At 44.9% G+C, this 19,603-nt stretch overlaps 2 protein-coding genes across 2 annotated transcripts in view; one reads left to right on the top strand and one right to left on the bottom strand.

Moving 5' to 3' along the window:
• The first annotated feature begins 3,927 nt into the window (after positions 1-3,927).
• LOC109412536 (ribosome biogenesis regulatory protein homolog) lies at positions 3,928-5,494 on the top strand. The gene is made up of 4 exons (XM_019686169.3): positions 3,928-4,200; positions 4,260-4,749; positions 4,973-5,229; positions 5,306-5,494. The coding sequence occupies exons 1-4, from the start codon at positions 4,052-4,054 to the stop codon at positions 5,451-5,453; spliced, it is 1,044 nt and encodes a 347-aa protein (XP_019541714.3). The 5' UTR covers positions 3,928-4,051; the 3' UTR covers positions 5,454-5,494.
• A 2,267-nt stretch (positions 5,495-7,761) lies between these two features.
• LOC115266751 (glutaminyl-peptide cyclotransferase) overlaps positions 7,762-19,603 on the bottom strand; it is a 34,597-nt gene continuing 22,755 nt past the window's right edge. Inside the window, exons 2-3 of the mRNA XM_029873303.2 lie at positions 8,347-9,136; positions 7,762-8,198 (exon numbers count right to left, since the gene is read on the bottom strand). Coding sequence (XP_029729163.1) covers positions 8,011-8,198; positions 8,347-9,136 — 978 coding nt within the window. The 3' untranslated portion in view covers positions 7,762-8,010. The remainder of the gene's footprint in view (positions 8,199-8,346; positions 9,137-19,603) is intronic.

Genomic DNA, 19,603 nt, shown 5'->3' with positions numbered 1-19,603 from the left:
TATTCATATACACTTCGGGCACAGACAAACAGACGTATTATGCCTCTCAAGAAAAATCAGAATATGGCGATTATCTGCCTCTGGCTTCTGATATCAGCGCGACAGTCACTAATCATAACAGCGTCACCAGATTTAAAAGTATCTAATTCCACTATATGGGGTTTGACAGCAAGAACACTCATTCCACTGAGCTACTCTTGCCGTTCGTCACAAATACATTCAAAAACATCTGTCACTTCGCGAAACCCATGTGCTTTTGTTTTTGGCGGGAACACTTTTTCTTTTGTTTTGCCTTGCGACTGTCATGCGGCGGTATGCCTTGCGAGCGTACGACCGCCGCAGGACTCTAATAAAAGATAAGCGCGACAATATTACTTGGAACAAAATGCGATAAAAATCATCGTCACGCAAACATAACCGCCCAATGCTAATTATGCTGTGGTACGCAAACCCACTGAGTACACTCAGAAATAAAAGTATACACGGAATTACTATTATTTATGCATTTTGTATCCGCATCTCTCTCACTCTCTTTCTGTTTTCATGCTATCTGGTGCTTCGCCTGGGTTGACGAAACACTTCTCTTCAACCCAGGCTAAACGGCAGATAGCATGAAAACAGAAAGAGAGTGAGAGAGATGCGGATACAAAATTCATAAATAATAGTAATTCCGTGTATACTTTTATTTCTGAGTGTAGATGGCGGCAGTGAGCAAACGTCAAACAGGAGCAAAAACGATGCGTGCGCCATCAGCGAGCGATTTGCGAACTCCGAAATATTTGAATAATCCGTTAAAAAGGGAAACGATGGGAAGTGAGTAGAGTGAGACGTCTGTTTGTCTGTGCTTCGGGTTTTGGGTATGATGAGACGGTATGAGCACAAACTTATTTATATATTTATTTATTTATATATTTATTTATTTATATATTTATTTATTTATATATTTATTTATATATTTAAATAAGTTTGTGCTCATAGTCCATTTTACGAGCCGATTTTATGAATGAATTTTGACAGGAGATAGCGTCCAATAACCCGTGAAAATCAATATCATCGTCAACATTGTTGTCACTTTGTAAAATGGCTCATTTATTTTTCTGTGTGTGGCAAGGCGTGTGCCTGGTGTGGTAATAGCTAAATCACAGATAAACAGACGTAGCACTTCAAAATCATAGTCATGACTGCATTATCGCCCAATGCTAAGAACACGGTGTGTCGCAAACATGGCCCTAGATGGCGGTAGTGTGTAAATGTCAAACAGAAGCAAAAACGATGCGAGCGCTGCAAGTGCCTAATTTGCGTACGAAGATTATTTGAACCGATCGTTAAAAAGGTGAACGATGGAGGGTGAGTAGAGTGAGACGTCTGTATTTAGTAATTTTTTAATAAATATTTTATAAATACTCAAACCACAGACAAACAGACGTAACACTCTGATTATTCCCATCGTACACCGATTTAACGGTCTATTTTAAAATTTGATAGTTGGCCAACTGCCCACCTGTGGCGCTCGCATCGTTTTTGTTCGAGTTTGACGTTTGCCCACTACCGCCATCTAGTTGATGGTTGGCCAAACTCAGTCCTTTTAGCATTAGGCGAACATGCTTCCATGACTATGATTTGAATACGGAAAGGTTCGTAGTGTTACGTCTGTTTGTCTGTGCTCAAACACAAACCGAAGCTTATAGGCCTTGACGGCGCCGCAGTGCTGCCACCGACGAACCGACGTGACAGTGGTGTTTCAAAACTGTCCCCCCCCCAAATTTAACGGTCAACCAGCGAAGCGAGCGAATGCTTCTGTCAAATCAGCGCAGACGCGAACCTTTTCCTATATCAACACACGGGGGTTTGGGATCCAGCTATCGAATCATCGCGAACCGTTATAGGGGTGGCGGTAGTGTTTGGCTATTTTTCATCATGGCGTCGGGGACAACAAATTTGAATTTATTTGTTCTAGCTGTCACGTCGGTTCGTCGGTGGTGCTGCTGCCTGGCAAACGTGAGAAAAAAACGAGACAAAACACGTTTGTTTATACTTCTTCACGTACACGATGACAGATACAAATGGGATTTCCCATTGCGGAGTGAGTGCATTTTTGCTGCCGTCAGAGCCAATGGAAAGTTTGTGACACAAAATTGAACTGGGTTTTTAAATTAAGAAAAATGTATTGATTTTTTGATTTTATACGAAAGAGCACCTTTTTCTGAGCCGCTTTGATTTTTTTCAGATTTTTAGAACTTTATTTTGGTACCTAAAATTAATTTCAAAGAGATTTTTTGAAATCACCTTTTGACAGCTGGGTAACTGTTTGACAGCTCCACCCAGTACAAAATGCGACGAGGGGTGATTCGACAAATCGCTCCCATACAAACTTCAAATTGATTTTTAAATGGGTTCCCGGTCACCAAAATTCATAAAAGTTTGGATTTTGGCTCAGTTTCGCAAGCAGATTCAGAATATGGAATTATCTCAACACCGCTAAAGAAGCCAATGGGGCACGTTCGGTGTAGTACTAGATTTGTAGTAATGAGCTGAATTTTAGTATGGTGAGAAGGTCAATTGGGCTTTTAAATTTAAAAAAATGTATTGATTTTTTGATTTTATACGAAAGAGCACCTTTTTCTGAGCCACTAAGATTTTTTTCAGATTTTTAGAACTTTATTTTGGTACCTAAAATCAATTTCAAAGAGATTTTTTAAAATCACCTTTTGACAGCTGGGCAACTGTTTGACAGCTGCGCCCAGTACAAACTGCGACGAGGGGTGATTCGACAAATCGCTCCCATACAAACTTCAAATTGATTTTTAAATAGGTTCCCGGGCATTAAAATTCATGAAAATTTGGATTTCAGCTCAGTTTGACATGCAGATTCAGAATATCAAATTATCTCCACACCGTTAAAGAAGCCAATTCGCCATTTCTGCAATGAAATGGTGCAAAAAGCGTGGGTATTATGATTTCTTGCCTAATTTGATGCTGTTTGAGCAAAACTTTGGATAACTATGTTGTTTATGTTGCAAGAAATGGAGAAAACAACAACACTGTTGCTCAAAGTGTTGCTCAAACAGCATCAAATTAGGCAAGGAATCATAATACCCACGCTTTTTGCACCATTTCACTGCAGAAACGGAGAATTGACCTTCTCACCATAGTAAAATAGGAGGCAATCAGTGAAGTACTAGATTGAAAGTAGTGAGCTGGATTTTTGTATGGTGAGATGATCGATTCTCCATTTCTGCAATGAAATGGTGCAAACAGCGTGGGTTATATGATTTCTTGTCTAATTTGATGCTGGTTGAGCAAAAGTTTGGGTAACTGTGTTGTTGTATTATTTATTTCTTGCAACTTCAACCACACAGTTACCCAAACTTTTGCTCAAACAGCATTAAATTAGGCAAGAAATCATATAACCCACGCTGTTTGCACCATTTCATTGCAGAAATGGAGAATCGATCATCTCACCATACAAAAATCCAGCTCACTACTTTCAATCTAGTACTTCACTGATTGTCTCCTATAGGGCACTGCATTGTTTTGATTTTATATGGGATTTTGACGTTTCTTGGCCTTGTTGTTTACAAAATTTCTGTAAGAGTGAAAGAGAAGGAAAGATTTTCATGCAGTCCCCTATTCAGCTCATTACTACAAATCTAGTACTTCACCGATCTGTCCTATAGGGCACTGCACTGTTTTGAATTTGTATGGGGTTTTGACGTTTCTTGGCCTTGTTGTTTACAAAATTTCTGTTAGAGTAAAAGAGAAGGAGAGAATTTCATGCAGTGCCCTATTGCAAAGTATCGTTGTTATTGGGGCTCTCCCCCTACCTGAACGTCACAACCAGAAAGAATAGCATTCTAGTACTTCACACCGAGCCTTGCTCGCTAGGTTATGTTTATCATTTTGACAGTTTCGTCTCGTGCTGAGCCTGACTGCGAGAGAAGTAAACACAGATATCGCGCAGAGCATCGATTCGGCAGAAAGAAAACGTGTTTGTTGGAAATAGTTAAGTTTTCGAATGTTTGCTCGTTATTTTTGCTAGAATTCGTTCAAAATGGATATAGTGAAGGAAGTGCTTGAAAAGCAGAAAAAGGATTTAGAAAAATATAAGCCAATAACAGTGAAAAAGCACCTCGAAGCGGTAATCGATGAGGGGCACCTGATGGTGACGGATCCAAACTACTTCGACGATGACAAGTTCAAGTAAGTTGGGTGGTTTGGGAATTTTGCAACGTTTAGCTAACCCAGAATAAACTTTTCAGAAGCGACAAAGAGCAATATTTGCTGGACCTGACCAGAGACAACACACAGCTACTGATCAACAGCATCTGGGAACTGCCTACAGAGCGCGAGGAGGAATCCGTTGTCGCCAAACTACCTGCAGCCCGAATGGTACTGCCCCGTGCGAGGAAACTTCCGGTACCAAAACCGTTGACTAAATGGGAACAGATCGCCAAGGCTAAGGGCATCAAAAAACGAACCCGCGACAAGAAGGTTTACGATGAGGTACTGGACAAATGGGTTCCAACGTACGGCTATCAGCGGTTCAAGGCCGAAAAGGAGAAAGATTGGATCATAGAGGTCCCCCAGAATGCCGACCCCAATAAGGATATGTTCGCGGAGAAACGAGATTTGCGGATCGAGCGGATAGCCAAGAACGAGATTTCGCGCATGAGGAATATTGCCCGGGCTAAAAAGATCCAAACGCCACGTACTGGTTTTCTGGGACCGGAATCAGCTTCGGCTAAAGAGGTGAGTAATGGAATGGAAATTCTAAAGGCGTCCAGAAGAAATGTACAAGATGTGCTTGCAAGGGAGTAGCCAAAATGTTATCCAATAGTTCCAATATTAATGCTTATCATTAAGATTCTATTTAAGCTGTTTCTGTTTCATTGAGGACGTAACGGCATGACAATGCCCAATTTAACGCAACTATTTGACTATTGATACCATTCATTACCATCGCATCATATAGCTCGTCACGGCAGCCAACATCGCCAAGGCATCGACGGCTTCGGTTGGCGTCTTCCAGGAGAAACTTTCCAATGAAAAGCAAGCTCGAGGAATCGGCGTCAAGGAGCTAATGCCCGGAAGGAAACGAAAGCGGACACCGGTCACGATTCCTGGCGAGAAGAAACGGAACATGGAAATAGTCAATAAGGTGCTAAACAAGAAGCCCAAGATTGACGTTGAAAAGGCCATTTCGCTGCAGAAGGCGGAGGCACGAGCAGAGTATGTTCCGAAATATCAGATTGGGTAGGAATGAATCGATTGCTAAATGGTTGTTTTTTTTTCTCTCTTTTTGCAGAAGGGAAGCTGCTGCCGGTGAGGAAGGTGGCAAGAAGAAAGGTAAGGGTAAAGGCAAAGGTAAGGGCACCTTTGGACGAAAGAAGCCGAAGGGTGGTCAAGGTAAGAGAAACCACAGCAAACGAGCCGTTGGGCGTAAGAGGCGTTAGGGTATCATTTAGAGCATAAGACAATATACAACTGAAAATCAGTTTTTTTTTGCGCCGATATAAAGGTTTATCATCCGAAATTCCTGAGTCTGTTTCAGGGATTGAACCCTAGATAGAGTGGTAGTTACGATAATGAAAATTGTATTACTGCGCTTTGAGTCCTGGACACTCACGGTGGTGCAGAGGGCCGAATTGAAAGGTCTCCATCCTGGGCGATTGCCCGCCATCGCCTTGACCTGTGGCCAGCTCTATTTTCTGTCGACTTGTTTGATTTCGTTGTTGAGGCTGCGCTGCGCCGCCATGAGATCTGGGACTGCCTCTACTGCGATGTCCTGCCGGGTTTCAATCTAATGCTTGCTGGCAGATTTCGTTTCCGCTCATGCGTAAAGTGTGGTCACTTTTGCTCCCGAATTTCTGTCGCTATCGGATTTTGATAACATCGACGATGGAGCTCCACGTTGGAGATCCAATTGTCATGCCATCATGTGTAACGCCCTTCCAATAAGGGGTTACCTAAAACTACTATACACAGGGATGTGATATCTCCTTTATTCAAATATACTATGAAGTACAACACTACCAAAAAACCTCGCTCTTCGTATACAGCGCGTGCGCGGTGCAGTTTCAGTTGCTTCATGGCGCGCGTCCTGAAAGGTTAACTACTACTATCTTTATAAGCTACTTTGTTGGTTTTGAGCTGATAAATGGTAGGGTGCCTGTACCAGCTATCGCACCACCTAAGAAAAACTATTTCTGCAAAAATAAGAAGAAGACCGACGAATGTCATCGATATGTCAAATGATTGATTAGTTTTCATACTTTACGGGAAAATATAAAAATTGAGCGAAAACTACTTATAGTATTTATTACGACGTGTGCCAATGATCAGGGATGGAAAATTATGAAGATAGCGGCTGAGCAGACACAAACCAAAACAAACTTTACTCGTGAACAACAGGGGCCCGAGAATGCTCGCACTTCTTTATTCGTGAGTAAACGAAGCTGGCAAGCATTCGCATGTGATTCGCGAAATTTCGTGAGTTTTTGTGCATTTTGACAAAAAACGCATTTTAACGACTGACAGTGCTGCTTTTCAGGAACAATGAAGCATAAAGCATTAGTTTATGTTGGATAATCACTGGATTTGCTATTGTAACCACAAAAAATGCACTTCCCGCATCTCCACTAGTTCTTCACGAATAAAAGCTCATGAGTGTTTCAGTTTTTGTTTTGCTTCTTACTCACGAATCAGGCGGGTGCGAATAAACTCACAAACTGTTTACTCACGGAGTCGTGAGTAAGCCTTGTGTTGGCTTTACACTCGCGAATTGCTTCATGAGGAGAGTAATTCCATCACTGGTTATGCACCCTAAAACGAAAGTACACAGCGAATGAGTAACTTGCGAAAAGACAAAGGATTTTTCACTCATATTTGCGTGCGACTGGATCAGCACAAAAAATGTGCTGATCCGGGTTTACACAAATTTGCGTGAATTTTCACACAAGATTGCATGAAATCTTTTGTCTTTCCGATCGCTGCGTGAAAGTTACTCCTTGCTCTGTGTACATCGATCTTTCCATGTGGACACATTTGTTAATTTGAGTTCCACTTCGCACTATTTACATGCATTCTTTATGGGATTTGTCATAACTGGTACACATGGCGAAATAGGGTGCAAGGAGGTCGAAAAGTTAAGAGAAATAATTGATTTCTACCATTATTTGAGCAAATTGTGAAGTTTGAATGATTGCAATCATCTTTTGTGATCGTGATCTGTTGTTTACAAAATTTTTCGTGTTGATTTGTATCTTTAAAGGTTGAAAATCAACTATGGCGAATTTGAGGTACTATAGCCATAACTGGTACACTGAGCCTAGTATTATCATCCGCGCTACATTCTTCTCATCTAAAATCGCTCTACATTAGTTAACAAGGTTGTATCAGTCAGACAAGTTAGTACTTTGTTGATGCCGGAATGTTTGGTCACAGTTTGGCCACAGACAAACAGACGTAACACCTAGAAAAATTTTCGTGAAAATCTATCGCCTAGCTCACACTACCATCACCGGGTGGAAATGTTTCACGCTACACTGAGTTGTGCAATATCGTCAACAGAAGGCGCTAGTGTGAAATGTCAAACGCAAAGAAAAGCGATGCGCGCGCCTCTGGTCATGAAACCTACAACTATGAAAATTCAAAATTATCGTTAAAAGAGTGGTCGATGGAAATTTCACAAGTGTTACGTCTGTGTCTGTGGTTTGGTCACGTGGAAATGGGATGATTTGTGTGTAATAAAACTCCTTCGTTATAAATTGTGGAAAATAAATTATGTTTATTTTTCTGATTTAAAAATGCATTTGTTTAAATAGTGCACAAAATACTGAAAGTAAGTATAAATTATGTTGAGTGGTTACTCTAAAGCAGTTGCAATCACTTGAATTTCAATTTCATTTAGGTAGCTTGCGTGAAAGAAGCTTCAAAACACTTTCCGGGTTGTTGAATACCGGGTGTCAATTTTACATTGTGCATCGTACACACGTAACAATCACTTTCAACCTAATCCAAACAGGAACTGAGTGGCTTGCCATATTTGCTGTTGCAGTAGGTGAGATACTCCAAGGTGAACACGCGCAGAATCATGTTGATGTTTCCGACCGTTCGGAGATTGATGTTTTCTTCCGTATCCTCTGGTTTGTGCCAATGCTTCGGGAATGGTACCGGTATCAGATGGAGAATCGGAATATCTATAATGGAAATTAATAGATTATATTTAGGAACATTCATTTACATTATTTGAATCTTGAAACATTGTGAAAAAGATAGACCGTGTAAATGACAGTCTTATTTCAGAATAATTGTTCAGTTGTTGCAACTGTAAGATATCATACATACTTCTCTTCAAAAACGGCAAATGATCATCCTCGATCCTGCTGAACGAGGTCTGATCGACAAACATCTCACTGCTTTTGGGGTCCTTCAGCAGCAGTCTGTTTTTCCTCAGGTTCGACTCGATGCCACTCAACCTTCTGTGATAATTCTTGGTGTTATCGAAGAAGTTGTAAAACTTTGGATTCTCCCCGCCAATCAAATCCAACAGTATCATCAACTGAATTCGATCGATCTCACGCATCGATTTTCCTAGCGTCCGCGAAACGTACGGCATTGTGGTCCACTTGGTCGCCAGGTGTCTTGATCCATACAAAGAATCAGTCGCCGACCACTTCCTAAAGGCTTCCTCTCCATCGAAGAAGATCAACATCAGACTTAGATCGGTGTTGTTTCTCAGCAGTGATAGAGCGGATTCCGTAGTTTTCGCAAGGTTCAACATCATTGCACAGGGCACAGCCGAATCAACGGCTCCGACGAAAGCATGCTCCCGGAAGTATTTACTGTCGTAGTGACAGGCCAGCGTCAGATATTTGTCCGCCTCCGGGTTCAGCTTCCCGACAATGTTGGAAAACTTCAACCGTCCGAAATGTGGAGTCTTGTCGTTGAACTCGTCCAACTCAACGGTGAACTGTTGCCGCTTCAGCTGTTCCACGATGTACCGTTTAACTTCGTCGTGGGTGGCGGTGCCAACGATCCGAGGCTTCAGAATCTTTTTCAGCGTCTGGCTAAAGTGGGTGTCATTGTTCGATTTGGATACCACTCGCATCTGGTCAACGGTAAACTGGGCATCGATCTGTAAACGAGAGCAACAAAGGAAGTGTGTTGAACTGCATTAGAATTGCTAATTTTGTTTGTACCATGTCGGATAACTGTATGCTTGTAAGCTATGTATAGATGTAATTAGACACATCAAATGCGAGTTTTGCACTCATCATTGATTTTTTTTTGGTAAGACATTATTTCAATATTATCAGTGATGAATAAGATTTCAAAATATGCAGAATCATAAAACAATACACGTGAGTATATGTAGCGTAATCCGAGTAGGTGGAAACATTTAATGAATAGCATGTTCAGTTATTCCTGAGAGAATTACTGAATAACAAAAACTGATGTTGGTTTGCTTAATATACGGTAAAAGTTCAAAAATAATAGCAAACTCTAGTATGGTGAATTGCTTAATATGCATAGCTCAGTAAGATATTACAAGATCAAAACAATAGCAGACAAGATTTGTCGACTTTTTTTCTTGAAAAAAAAAAATGCTCACCACTCAACTGTGGCTCACTGTTATGAACATCATGGCAAGAAGAGCATGAGGTTCTTCGTTTCCATATCTCAGAAAGAGTACATGTTCTTAGGCTCTAAAACCTTTCAATATAGAGAAACAAGGGATAGACGAAATGATCGGGACAGGAAAAAAATTTCACTTTTCAAAAAATGGTCAATAAGTTGTCCCTTTTCGAAAAATGCTTAAAAATGTCAAAATTTTCTGTAAGTTGGTCAACTCTCAATAGTCCAAATTTGTAAAAGATCGGGCTGTTCCGCATGAAATTAGAAAGATTTTAGTAAAAGGCATAATAATCCGATAGCCAAGTAATTGTAAGTTAAGTCAAACATTTTTCAAAGTCCATGATATAAGTCATGAATGTTCAAAATTTCATAGCATTCGGTTCCTTGAATCCAGAGATATAACAGTTCAAAGTTGGCTATCAAATAACTACGCCTTTTACAAGAATCTTATTAATTTCATGTGGAATAGCTCGATTTGTGGGGCTTATTCGTGGCCGTGCGGTTAGGGGCGTCAGTCGTCTGGCCGTTCGTAAGCCTTAGAGTGTGAATTCGATTCCCGCTCTAGTCGGGGAATTTTTTTTGTCAAACGAAAAATTCTTCATTGTCTCATATTTGTGATTGTTCAGTCTGTGAAACCTCTGGCTGAAGACGGTGTAGCGTCTTTTTTTTTGGATCAGTGATAGACAACTAGTTGACCAACTTACAGTAAAAATTTGTTTATGCACTTTTAACCACTGCATCCATTATTTAGGAATATTGTGGTATGACTTGCTTACCTTACCGATCAGGCTAAGGTCGGGGTGGCCTCTGCTGTACATAGTAGCCGCCTCCATTCCACTCGGTCCATTGTTGTTTGTCTCCAGTTCCGCACTCTGCGTAGGGTCCGCAGATCGTCCTCCACCTGATCGACCCATCTAGCTCGCTGCGCACCACGTCTTCTTGTACCGGTCGGATGACTCTCGAGAACCATTTTAGTCGGGTTGCTATCCGACATCCTGATGACGTGACCCGCTCACCGTAGCCTCCCGATTTTCGCGGTATGGACGATGGTTGGTTCTCTCAGCAGCTGATGCAGCTCGTGGTTCATTCGCCTTCTCCAAGTCCCGTCTTCCATCTGCACTCCGCATTAGATGGTACGCAACACCTTTCGTTCGAAAACTCCAAGGGCGCGTTGGTCCTCTGCACGTAGGGTCCATGTTTCGTGCCCATAGAGGACGACCGGTCTAATCAGCGTTTTGTAGATGGTTAACTTCGTGTTACGGCGAACTTTATTCGATCGTAGAGTTCTGCGGAGTCCAAATTACGAACGATTTCCTGCCACAATGCGCCTCTGAATTTCTCTGCTGGTGTCGTTGTCGGCGGTCATCAGTGAGCCCAAGTACACGAATTCTTCAACCGCCTCGATTTCATCACCGTCGATATAAATTCGGGGTGGCGGGCGCGCTGATTCCTCCCTGGAGCCCTTTGCCATCATGTACTTTGTCTTCGACACATTAATGACTAATCCGATTCGTCTGGCTTCACTCTTTAGTCGGATGTACGTTTCCGCCATCGTCTCAAATTCACGATCAATAATATCAATATCATCAGCGAAACCAAGCAGCTGAACGGACTTCGTGAAAATCGTTCCACTCGTGTTTATCCCCGCTCTCCTAATTACACCCTCTAAAGCAATGTTGAACAGCAAGCACGAAAGACCATCACCTTGCCGTAACCCTCTGCGAAATTCGAAGGGACTCGAGAGTGTCCCTGATACTCGAACTACGCACATCACTCGATCCATCGTCGCCTTGATCAACCGTATCAGTTTATCCGGGAATCCGTATTCGTGCACAGAGAGTAAAAAATTCGAAGATTGAAAGTGAAGATTGACATTCTCTTTTTTTTCATTCGTTTTTGGCCGCATTCATTGTCAGCTGAATGCCTCTCTTTTTTCATTCAATTCTCTGTCACGAATATTTTTGCGCACGTCCTAAAATACCCAATTTCTGATAACAGACGCACAATCAGACTTAATGGACGAATAGAGAACATAATTAATATACTAATCAACTTTTCTACACAAGTTTTGAGGTGATTGGAAGTAGAATCGGGAGTTACGGTCCAGTTATATTTCTCAGTGAAAATTGTCAGTGACAGAAAAATGAATGAATAGGTGAAAAAATTCATTCACCAAAATGAATTTTATTTTGATCCCTCGGTTGAGAATCTTCAAAATCCACGTTGAATTTCACTCATTGAAAATGAAAATTTTAAACTCTGTTCGTGCATAATCTGCCATAGCTGTTCTCGATCGATTATATCATACGCCGATTTGAAATCGATGAACAAGTGATGTGTGGGCACGTTGTATTCGCGGCATTTCTGCAACACCTGGCGGATGGCGAACATCTGGTACGTTGTAGCGCGTTCACCCATAAATCCAGCCTGATATTGCCCCACGAACTCTCTTGCAATCGGTGATAGTCGGCGGCATAAAATTTGAGAGAGTATCTTGTAGGCAGCGCTCAGTAGTGTGATCGCGCGGTAGTTCCCGCAATCCAACTTGTCGCCCTTTTTGTAGATGGGACACACGATACCTTCCATCCATTCCTCCGGTAATACATCCTCCTCCCAAATCTTGGTAATGACCCAGTGTAGTGCTCTCACCAGTGCTTCTCCACCGTATTTTAGAAGCTCGCTTGGTAGTTGATCTGCTCCACCAGCTTTGTTGTTTTTCAACCGGCCAACCTCCTCCTCAATCTCTTGGAGGTCAGGGGCCGGAAGTATTTCGTCCTGTGCACATACTCCAAGATCTGTTACCACGCCACCTTCGGTACTTGCAACGTCGCCATTGAGGTCCTCGTCGTAATGCTGCCGCCACCTCTCGACCACCTCACGCTCGCTCGTGAGAATATTCCCGTGATTATCTCGGCACATGTCGGCTTGTAGCACAAAGCCTCTGCGCGAGCGGTTCAGCTTCTCGTAGAACTTCCGTGTGTGCTTGGCGCGGTACAGCTCTTCCATCGCTTCGCAATCTCGTTCTTCCTGCTGGCGCTTCTTTCTCCGAAAGACTGAGTTCTGCCTGTTCCGCGCCTATCTATAATGTGCCTCATTCGCTCTCGTACGGTTTTGCAGCATTCTCGCCCATCCTGCATTCTTCTCGTTTTTCAACTGTTCACATTCGCCGTCGTACCAGTCGTTTCTGTGATTCGGAGTCGCGAAGCCTAGTGCTGTAGCCGAGGTACTACCTATGGCGGATCGGATGTCCCTCCAGCTATCTTCAAGTGTAGCTGCGCCAAGCTGCTCTTCCGTTGGTAGGGCCACTGCTAACTGCTGCGCGTAGTCTTGAGCCACTTCTACGTTACACAGCTGCTCGATGTTGGGCCGCAGCGTTCGACTTCGACGCGTGGTAATAACTGTCGAAAGTTTTGAGCGCATGCATACAGCTACTAAGTAGTGATCCGTATCTATATTCGCACTGCGGTATGTGTTGACATTGGTTATATCCGATTAGAATTTACCGTCGATTATAACGTGGTCGATTTGATTTTCTGTTTGTTGGTCGGGTGATCTCCAGGTGGCTTTGTGGATATCTTTGCGGGGGAAGAAGGTGCTTCGGACTACCATACCACGGGAGGCTGCAAAGTTTACGCATCGCTGGCCGTTATCATTCGATACGGCGTGCAGGCTGTTTCGCCCGATTACCGGTCTGTACATTTCCTCCTTTCCTACCTGCGCGTTCATGTCGCCGACAACGATTTTCACGTCACGCGGCGAGCAACCATCGTATGTTTGCTCTAACTACGCCTAGAACGCTTCTTTTGTCTTTCGTCATCAGGTCTCCATTCGTGTGGGCAGTGGACGTTAATGATGCTGTAGTTGAAGAAACGACCCTTAACTCTCACCCCACTAGCACACATGTTCTACATCAGTTTTTGTGACTCTTATATAGGAGTTATTTCGACTCTTCTAAAACATATGTGCTACTAGGGCAACATGCACATCCTTGCGTTGATCGGCTGCCACCCGATCACACGTTGTCGCATCTTGCCCAACACTATAAACCCTGTTCTCAGTTCATTGATGGTGCCACAGCTTTGGTAGAAGGTAGCCGCTCGATGCTCGCTTTTCCACACTTTCTGTCCAGCCCAACAAAGTTCCTGCAACGCCACGATGTCGAAGTTGCGGGGATGTAGTTCGTCGTAGATTATCCTGTCACATCCTGCGAAACCTATTCCATGCAATTCCATGTTCCATGTTCCAAGTTTCCAATCGTAGTCCTTATTTCGTCGCGTGGGTCTTTGCCGATTGTATCGAGTCGTATTTTCTCCTATGTTATTCGCAATGGGGATTTTTACGGGTGGCTTATTGGGCCTACGCCAACACTCCTGTCTCGTCGAAGGGCCATCGTGCCAGTTCTGTTTAACGTCCCAACCAACACTGGGACGACCACGCTGATGGGGCTACCACCTTGGATCTAGCTGGGCGTGGTGCAGCATTTCCTATTCAGCCGCTGGATGCCAGAACAGACGCTGTTTGAGCCGCACTTCCTTGATGAACAAACGCTCGAATCGTACCTCCTCAATCTAGCTGAAGTCAGAAGGACAACAGTGCCCAGGCTGCACTACCAGCTAAGCACACAACTCTTAGCTGGCGGTCTTTGTCATCGCTTGACCCGTGGAAGCATGAGGTAGGAACTTGTGAGGATAAGAGCTATGTTGGACGTTCTCTTTATCGACTCACCGTTTTGCAGCCCCATATGGGTATGACCCATATTTAATTTGGTGCTAGTCAAATATCCTGTCACAATTGAGCTGTGATGGACAATGGTTGATGTAATACCTGATCCCAACTAGGCACAACTCGTTTTATAAAGTTTATTACTCTGTTGGGATTACTTCTCCAAATTTCCAAGGGCTCTAGAAACCCTTTACCAAATATCGTCAATCTGTGATGGTACAGCACTCCGCAGTTGCAGAGTAAATGCTCGGCAGTTTTGTTTTCCGTTTGATAGGAACGACACTCGGAGGATTGGATTTTTGCAATCTTACTTAGATAAAAAAACGATCAATTCTGACTATACATGTCAATGGTTGCTCCTCCGTGATTGATCTGAACTGGTACCAGTTGCACTGTGATCCAACTGAATAAGGGGCTGGGACATTCCACTTATTCTCAAAGTGCAATTTTAGCAGCTCATGCATATTTGATCAATAACGGCGCCGGCCAAGTCCTTATAGTCAGCTGGGAAGGGAAAGGAATGTTAGAGTGTACTGGTTGTTGCTACTAGAGACCGAGAGCACTCTGCGTCCCACAACCCGCACGGGCTGGGGTGTTCGTTAGACGGAAAGGATGGGAGATCTGGGAGTCACCGTTGGGTCAGTGATGCGATCCATGGATAGGGTTATTTATAGTGTTCGTGATAGATTGTGTGGTCTGGTGAATAAGGTGAATAAGGTCAAGCGGCACAGCACGCTTTGGTTGCATAACTTCATTCATTTATTTAGTTAACATCAAATTCATGATAATACTGAATCAACAATTTGCCGCCATAATACTCGATTTGCAGCTGCAGCTCTCCAACGTCGGTCACGCCCAACACTCGCCAGATCACGCTCCACCTGGTCCGCCCATCGTGCTCTCTGCGCTCCACGCCTTCTTGTACCAACCGGATGGTTAGCAAACACCAACTTTGCAGGGTTGTTGTCCGGCATTCTTGCAACATGCCCTGCCCACCGTATCCTTCCGGCTTTGGCTACCTTCTGGATGCTGGGTTCGCCATAAAGTGCAGCGAGCTCGTGGTTCATCCTTCTCCGCCACACACCGTTCTCCTGCACGCCGCCGAAGATCGTCCTTAGCACCCGCCGCTCGAAAACTCCCAGTGCTTGCAGGTCCTCCTCGAGCATCGTCCACGTCTCGTGCCCGTAGAGAACCACCGGTCTTATTAACGTCTTGTACATGGTACATTTGGTGCGGGGGTGAATCTTTTTTGACCGCAGTTTCTTCTGGAGCCCATAATAGGCACGACTTCCACTGATGATGCGCCTTCGTATTTCACGGCTCACGTTATTGTCAGCCGTTAGCAAGGAACCGAGGTAGACGAATTCTTCTACCACCTCGAAAGTATCCCCGTCTATCGTAACATTGCTGCCAAGGCTTGTCCTGTCTCGCTCAGTCCCACCTACCAGCATGTACTTTGTCTTAGCCGCATTCACCACCAGTCCGACCTTTGCTGCTTCACGTTTCAGGCGGGTGTACTGTTCTACCACCGTTCCAAATGTCCTAGCAATAATATCCATGTCATCCGCAAAACATACAAATTGGCTGGATTTCGTGAAGATCGTACCCCGGCTGTTGAGCCCGGCTCGTCGCATAACACCTTCCAGGGCGATGTTGAATAGTAGGCAGGAAAGTCCATCACCTTGTCGTAGTCCCCGTCGAGATTCAAATGAACTGGATAGTTCACCCGAAATCCTTACGCTGTTCTGCACACCGTCCATCGTTGCTCTTATCAGTCTAGTCAGCTTCCCGGGAAAGCTGTTCTCGTCCATAATTTTCCATAGCTCTGTGCGGTCGATACTGTCGTATGCCGCTTTGAAGTCGATGAACAGGTGATGCGTTGGGACCTGGTATTCACGGCATTTCTGGAGGATTTGCCGTACGGTGAAGATCTGGTCCGTTGTCGACCGGCCGTCGATGAAACCGGCTTGGTAACTTCCCACGAACTCATTTACTTTAGGTGAAAGACGACGGAAGATGATCTGGGATAGCACTTTGTAGGCGGCATTCAAAATGGTGATCGCTCGAAAGTTCTCACACATTAACTTGTCGCCTTTCTTGTGGATGGGACAGATTATCCCTTCCTTCCACTCCTCCGGTAGCTGTTCGGTTTCCCAGATCTTGACTACTAACTGGTGCAGACAGGTGGCCAACTTTTCCGGGCCCATCTTGATGAGTTCCGCTGCGATACCGTCCTTACCAGCCGCTTTGTTGTTTTTGAGCTGGTGGATGGCATCCTTAACTTCCCTCAGCGTGGGAGTTGGTTCGTTCCCGTCCTCTGCTGCACCAACATAGTCATTTCCTCCGCTGCCTTGGTCCTCCGTGCCTACATTCTCTTCGCCATTCAGGTGCTCGTCGAAGTGCTGCTTCCACCTTTCGATCACCTCACGTTTGTCCGTCAGGAGGCTCCCGTCTTTATCCCTGCAGATTTCGGCTTGCGGCACGTAGCCTTTGCGGGATGCGTTGAGCTTCTGGTAGAACTTGCGTGTTTCCTGTGAACGGCACAGCAGTTCCATTTCCTCGCACTCCGCTTCTTCCAGGCGGCGCTTTTTCTCCCGGAAGAGACGGGTCTGCTGCTTCCGCTTCTGTCTGTATCGCTCCACATTCTGTCGGGTTCCATGCTGCAGCATTACCGCCCGCGCTGCATCCTTCTCCTCCAGAACCGCTCTGCACTCCTCGTCGAACCAATCGTTTCGTCGACTCCGTTCTACGTACCCGATAGTGCTCTCAGCTGCGTTGTTGATGGCTGCTTTGATTGTACTCCAGCAGTCCTCTAGAGGGGCCACATCGAGCACACCCTCGTCCGGCAACGCTGCCTCGAGATTCTGCGCGTATGCGGTGGCGACATTCGGTTGCTTCAGTCGCTCTAGATCGTACCGGGGCGGCCGCCGGTAATGTACGTTGTTAATAACGGAGAGTTTTGGGCGCAGTTTCACCATCACCAGGTAGTGATCGGAGTCGATATTAGCGCCACGATAGGTCCTGACGTCGATAATGTCGGAGAAGTGCCGTCCATCAATCAGAACGTGGTCGATTTGCGATTCCGTTTGTTGTGGTGATCTCCAGGTGTAACGATACGGGAGGCTGTGCTGGAAGAAGGTGCTACGAATGGCCATGTTCTTGGAGGCGGCGAAATCGATGAGGCGTAGGCCATTTTCGTTCGTCAGCTGGTGGGCGCTGAACTTTCCAATCGTCGGTCTGAATTCCTCCTCCTGGCCTACCTGAGCGTTTAGATCCCCTATGATGATCTTGACGTCGTGGTTTGGGCAGCGGTCGTACTCGCGTTCGAGCTGCGCGTAAAATGCGTCTTTGTCATCATCAGTGCTTCCGGAGTGAGGGCTGTGCACGTTTATTATGCTAATGTTGAAGAATCGGCCCTTGATCCTCAACCTGCACATTCTTTCATCGATCGGCCACCAACCGATCACGCGCCTCTGCATGTCGCCCATCACTATAAAAGCTGTTCCCAGCTCACGAGTGTTGCCGCAACTCTGGTAGATGGTATGATTACCTCTAAACGTTCGCACCATAGATCCTGTCCAACACACCTCCTGCAGCGCTACGATTCCGAACCCGCGGTCCTTCAGTATATCGGCGAGTATGCGGGTGCTCCATATAGGCGTTATAGGTTGCATAACTTATAGGCGTTATATATACACTGTGCTGAGAGTGGAAGTTGGAAGGGAGGGAAACGACTTTTTTCAATTCGTTTCTGGTTCTAGCGATGGCTATGAACATATGAATATACATGAGTTGTATATGTAGAGAAGAGAGAGTGAGAGAAAGTGGATAGAAAGATACAAAGCAGGATGGAAAGGACGGGCCAGGGATTGAACCCATGACCTTCTGCATACGAATCAGAAGCGGTAGCCACTGTTGAGAGTGTATGAAATGTGCAATCAGACAACCCTCATATCGAGACGACCTTTATGTAATGTAGATACACCGTGGTTGTGTGTTGTCGAATGTTATTGTTATTGTTTATGTAAATATTGATTGTGAATAAATTAGTCGTTCGAGTACTGTTAAGAAGTACACCGATGTTTTGCTTTCGTCCCGGTCCGTGAAATCCGTCCGCCGTTCGTTTGCCGTCCGCTGTTGTGTTGTCCACTGTGCGATATTTCCAACAGGTTGTGGGTCCCAGGCATGGACGAGAAAATGAAAATCGCCGCGTTCGACAGTACCGGCTTCCACAATTGGAAGTTCCGGATGGAGACCGTGTTGGACACGTACGATTTACTGGATTGCGTGCACCGGGAAATTGCCGAAATTGAAGATTTGCAAGTCATGGCTGCCGATACGGTTGAAGTGAAAGCAGCGAAGAAAAAGCAAATGGTTGTGCGAACTGGTGCTGAGAAAAAGTGCAAGGCGCTAATAATTTCGGCCATCGCTGATAATCAGCTCGAGTTGGTGAAGGATTGCGCGACCCCGAAGCGAATATGGGATACGCTGAGGGCAGTGTTTGAGCGTCGCGGTGTTGCCGGGCAACTTTTTGTGAGAAAACAGCTCCTCACCTTGCGTTACGTTGAGGGGGCGGGTGTTAGTTTGCTGGAACACTTGTTGCAATTCGATAGGCTGATTCGCGAGTTGAAAGAAAGTGGTGCAGCAGTAGAAGACTCCGACGCGATTTGTCATTTGTTGTTGACACTTCCGTCGTCGTTTGATTCGGTGGTGACCGCGATCGAGACGCTTCCTGGTGGTGTTACGATGGCTTTCGTGAAGAAGCGTTTACTCGATGTAGACTTGAAAAAGAAAAATCTTGGGGACAGTGACGGTAACAGTGATGGTGTTGCCATGATGAGCAGGCACACCAGGAGGAAGATAACGTGTTTTCGATGTGGTAAATTTGGGCACAAGCGAGCCGATTGTCGTGTGCGGCTGTTAACGGATCCCGATCCGAGTGAGCAGAGGCGGAGAAAATTTGGAAATAGTGAAGCGAATGTAGCAGATGAAGAGGACCGCCGCTCGGATCGTGCGGATGTTGTGTTTTTGGCGTCGAAGGAAGAAGAAAAAATGCTGGGGAATGCGGAGTGGATCCTGGATTCCGGAGCGACGAACCACATGACGAAGGATTCCAGCATATTTAGTGTGATGCGAAGGCTGGAACGACCCGTGGAAGTGCTGGTAGCGAACGGCGAGAAGTTGAGAGCAGATTATTGTGGTGATGTAGCCCTGTACGCGACAGTAGGAAATAAGAAGAAGAAAT

Source organism: Aedes albopictus, chromosome 2 (assembly GCF_035046485.1).
Source record: "Aedes albopictus strain Foshan chromosome 2, AalbF5, whole genome shotgun sequence".
NCBI classification, from domain to species: domain Eukaryota; kingdom Metazoa; phylum Arthropoda; class Insecta; order Diptera; family Culicidae; genus Aedes; species Aedes albopictus.
This window is presented reverse-complemented; position numbering and strand designations above follow the sequence as displayed.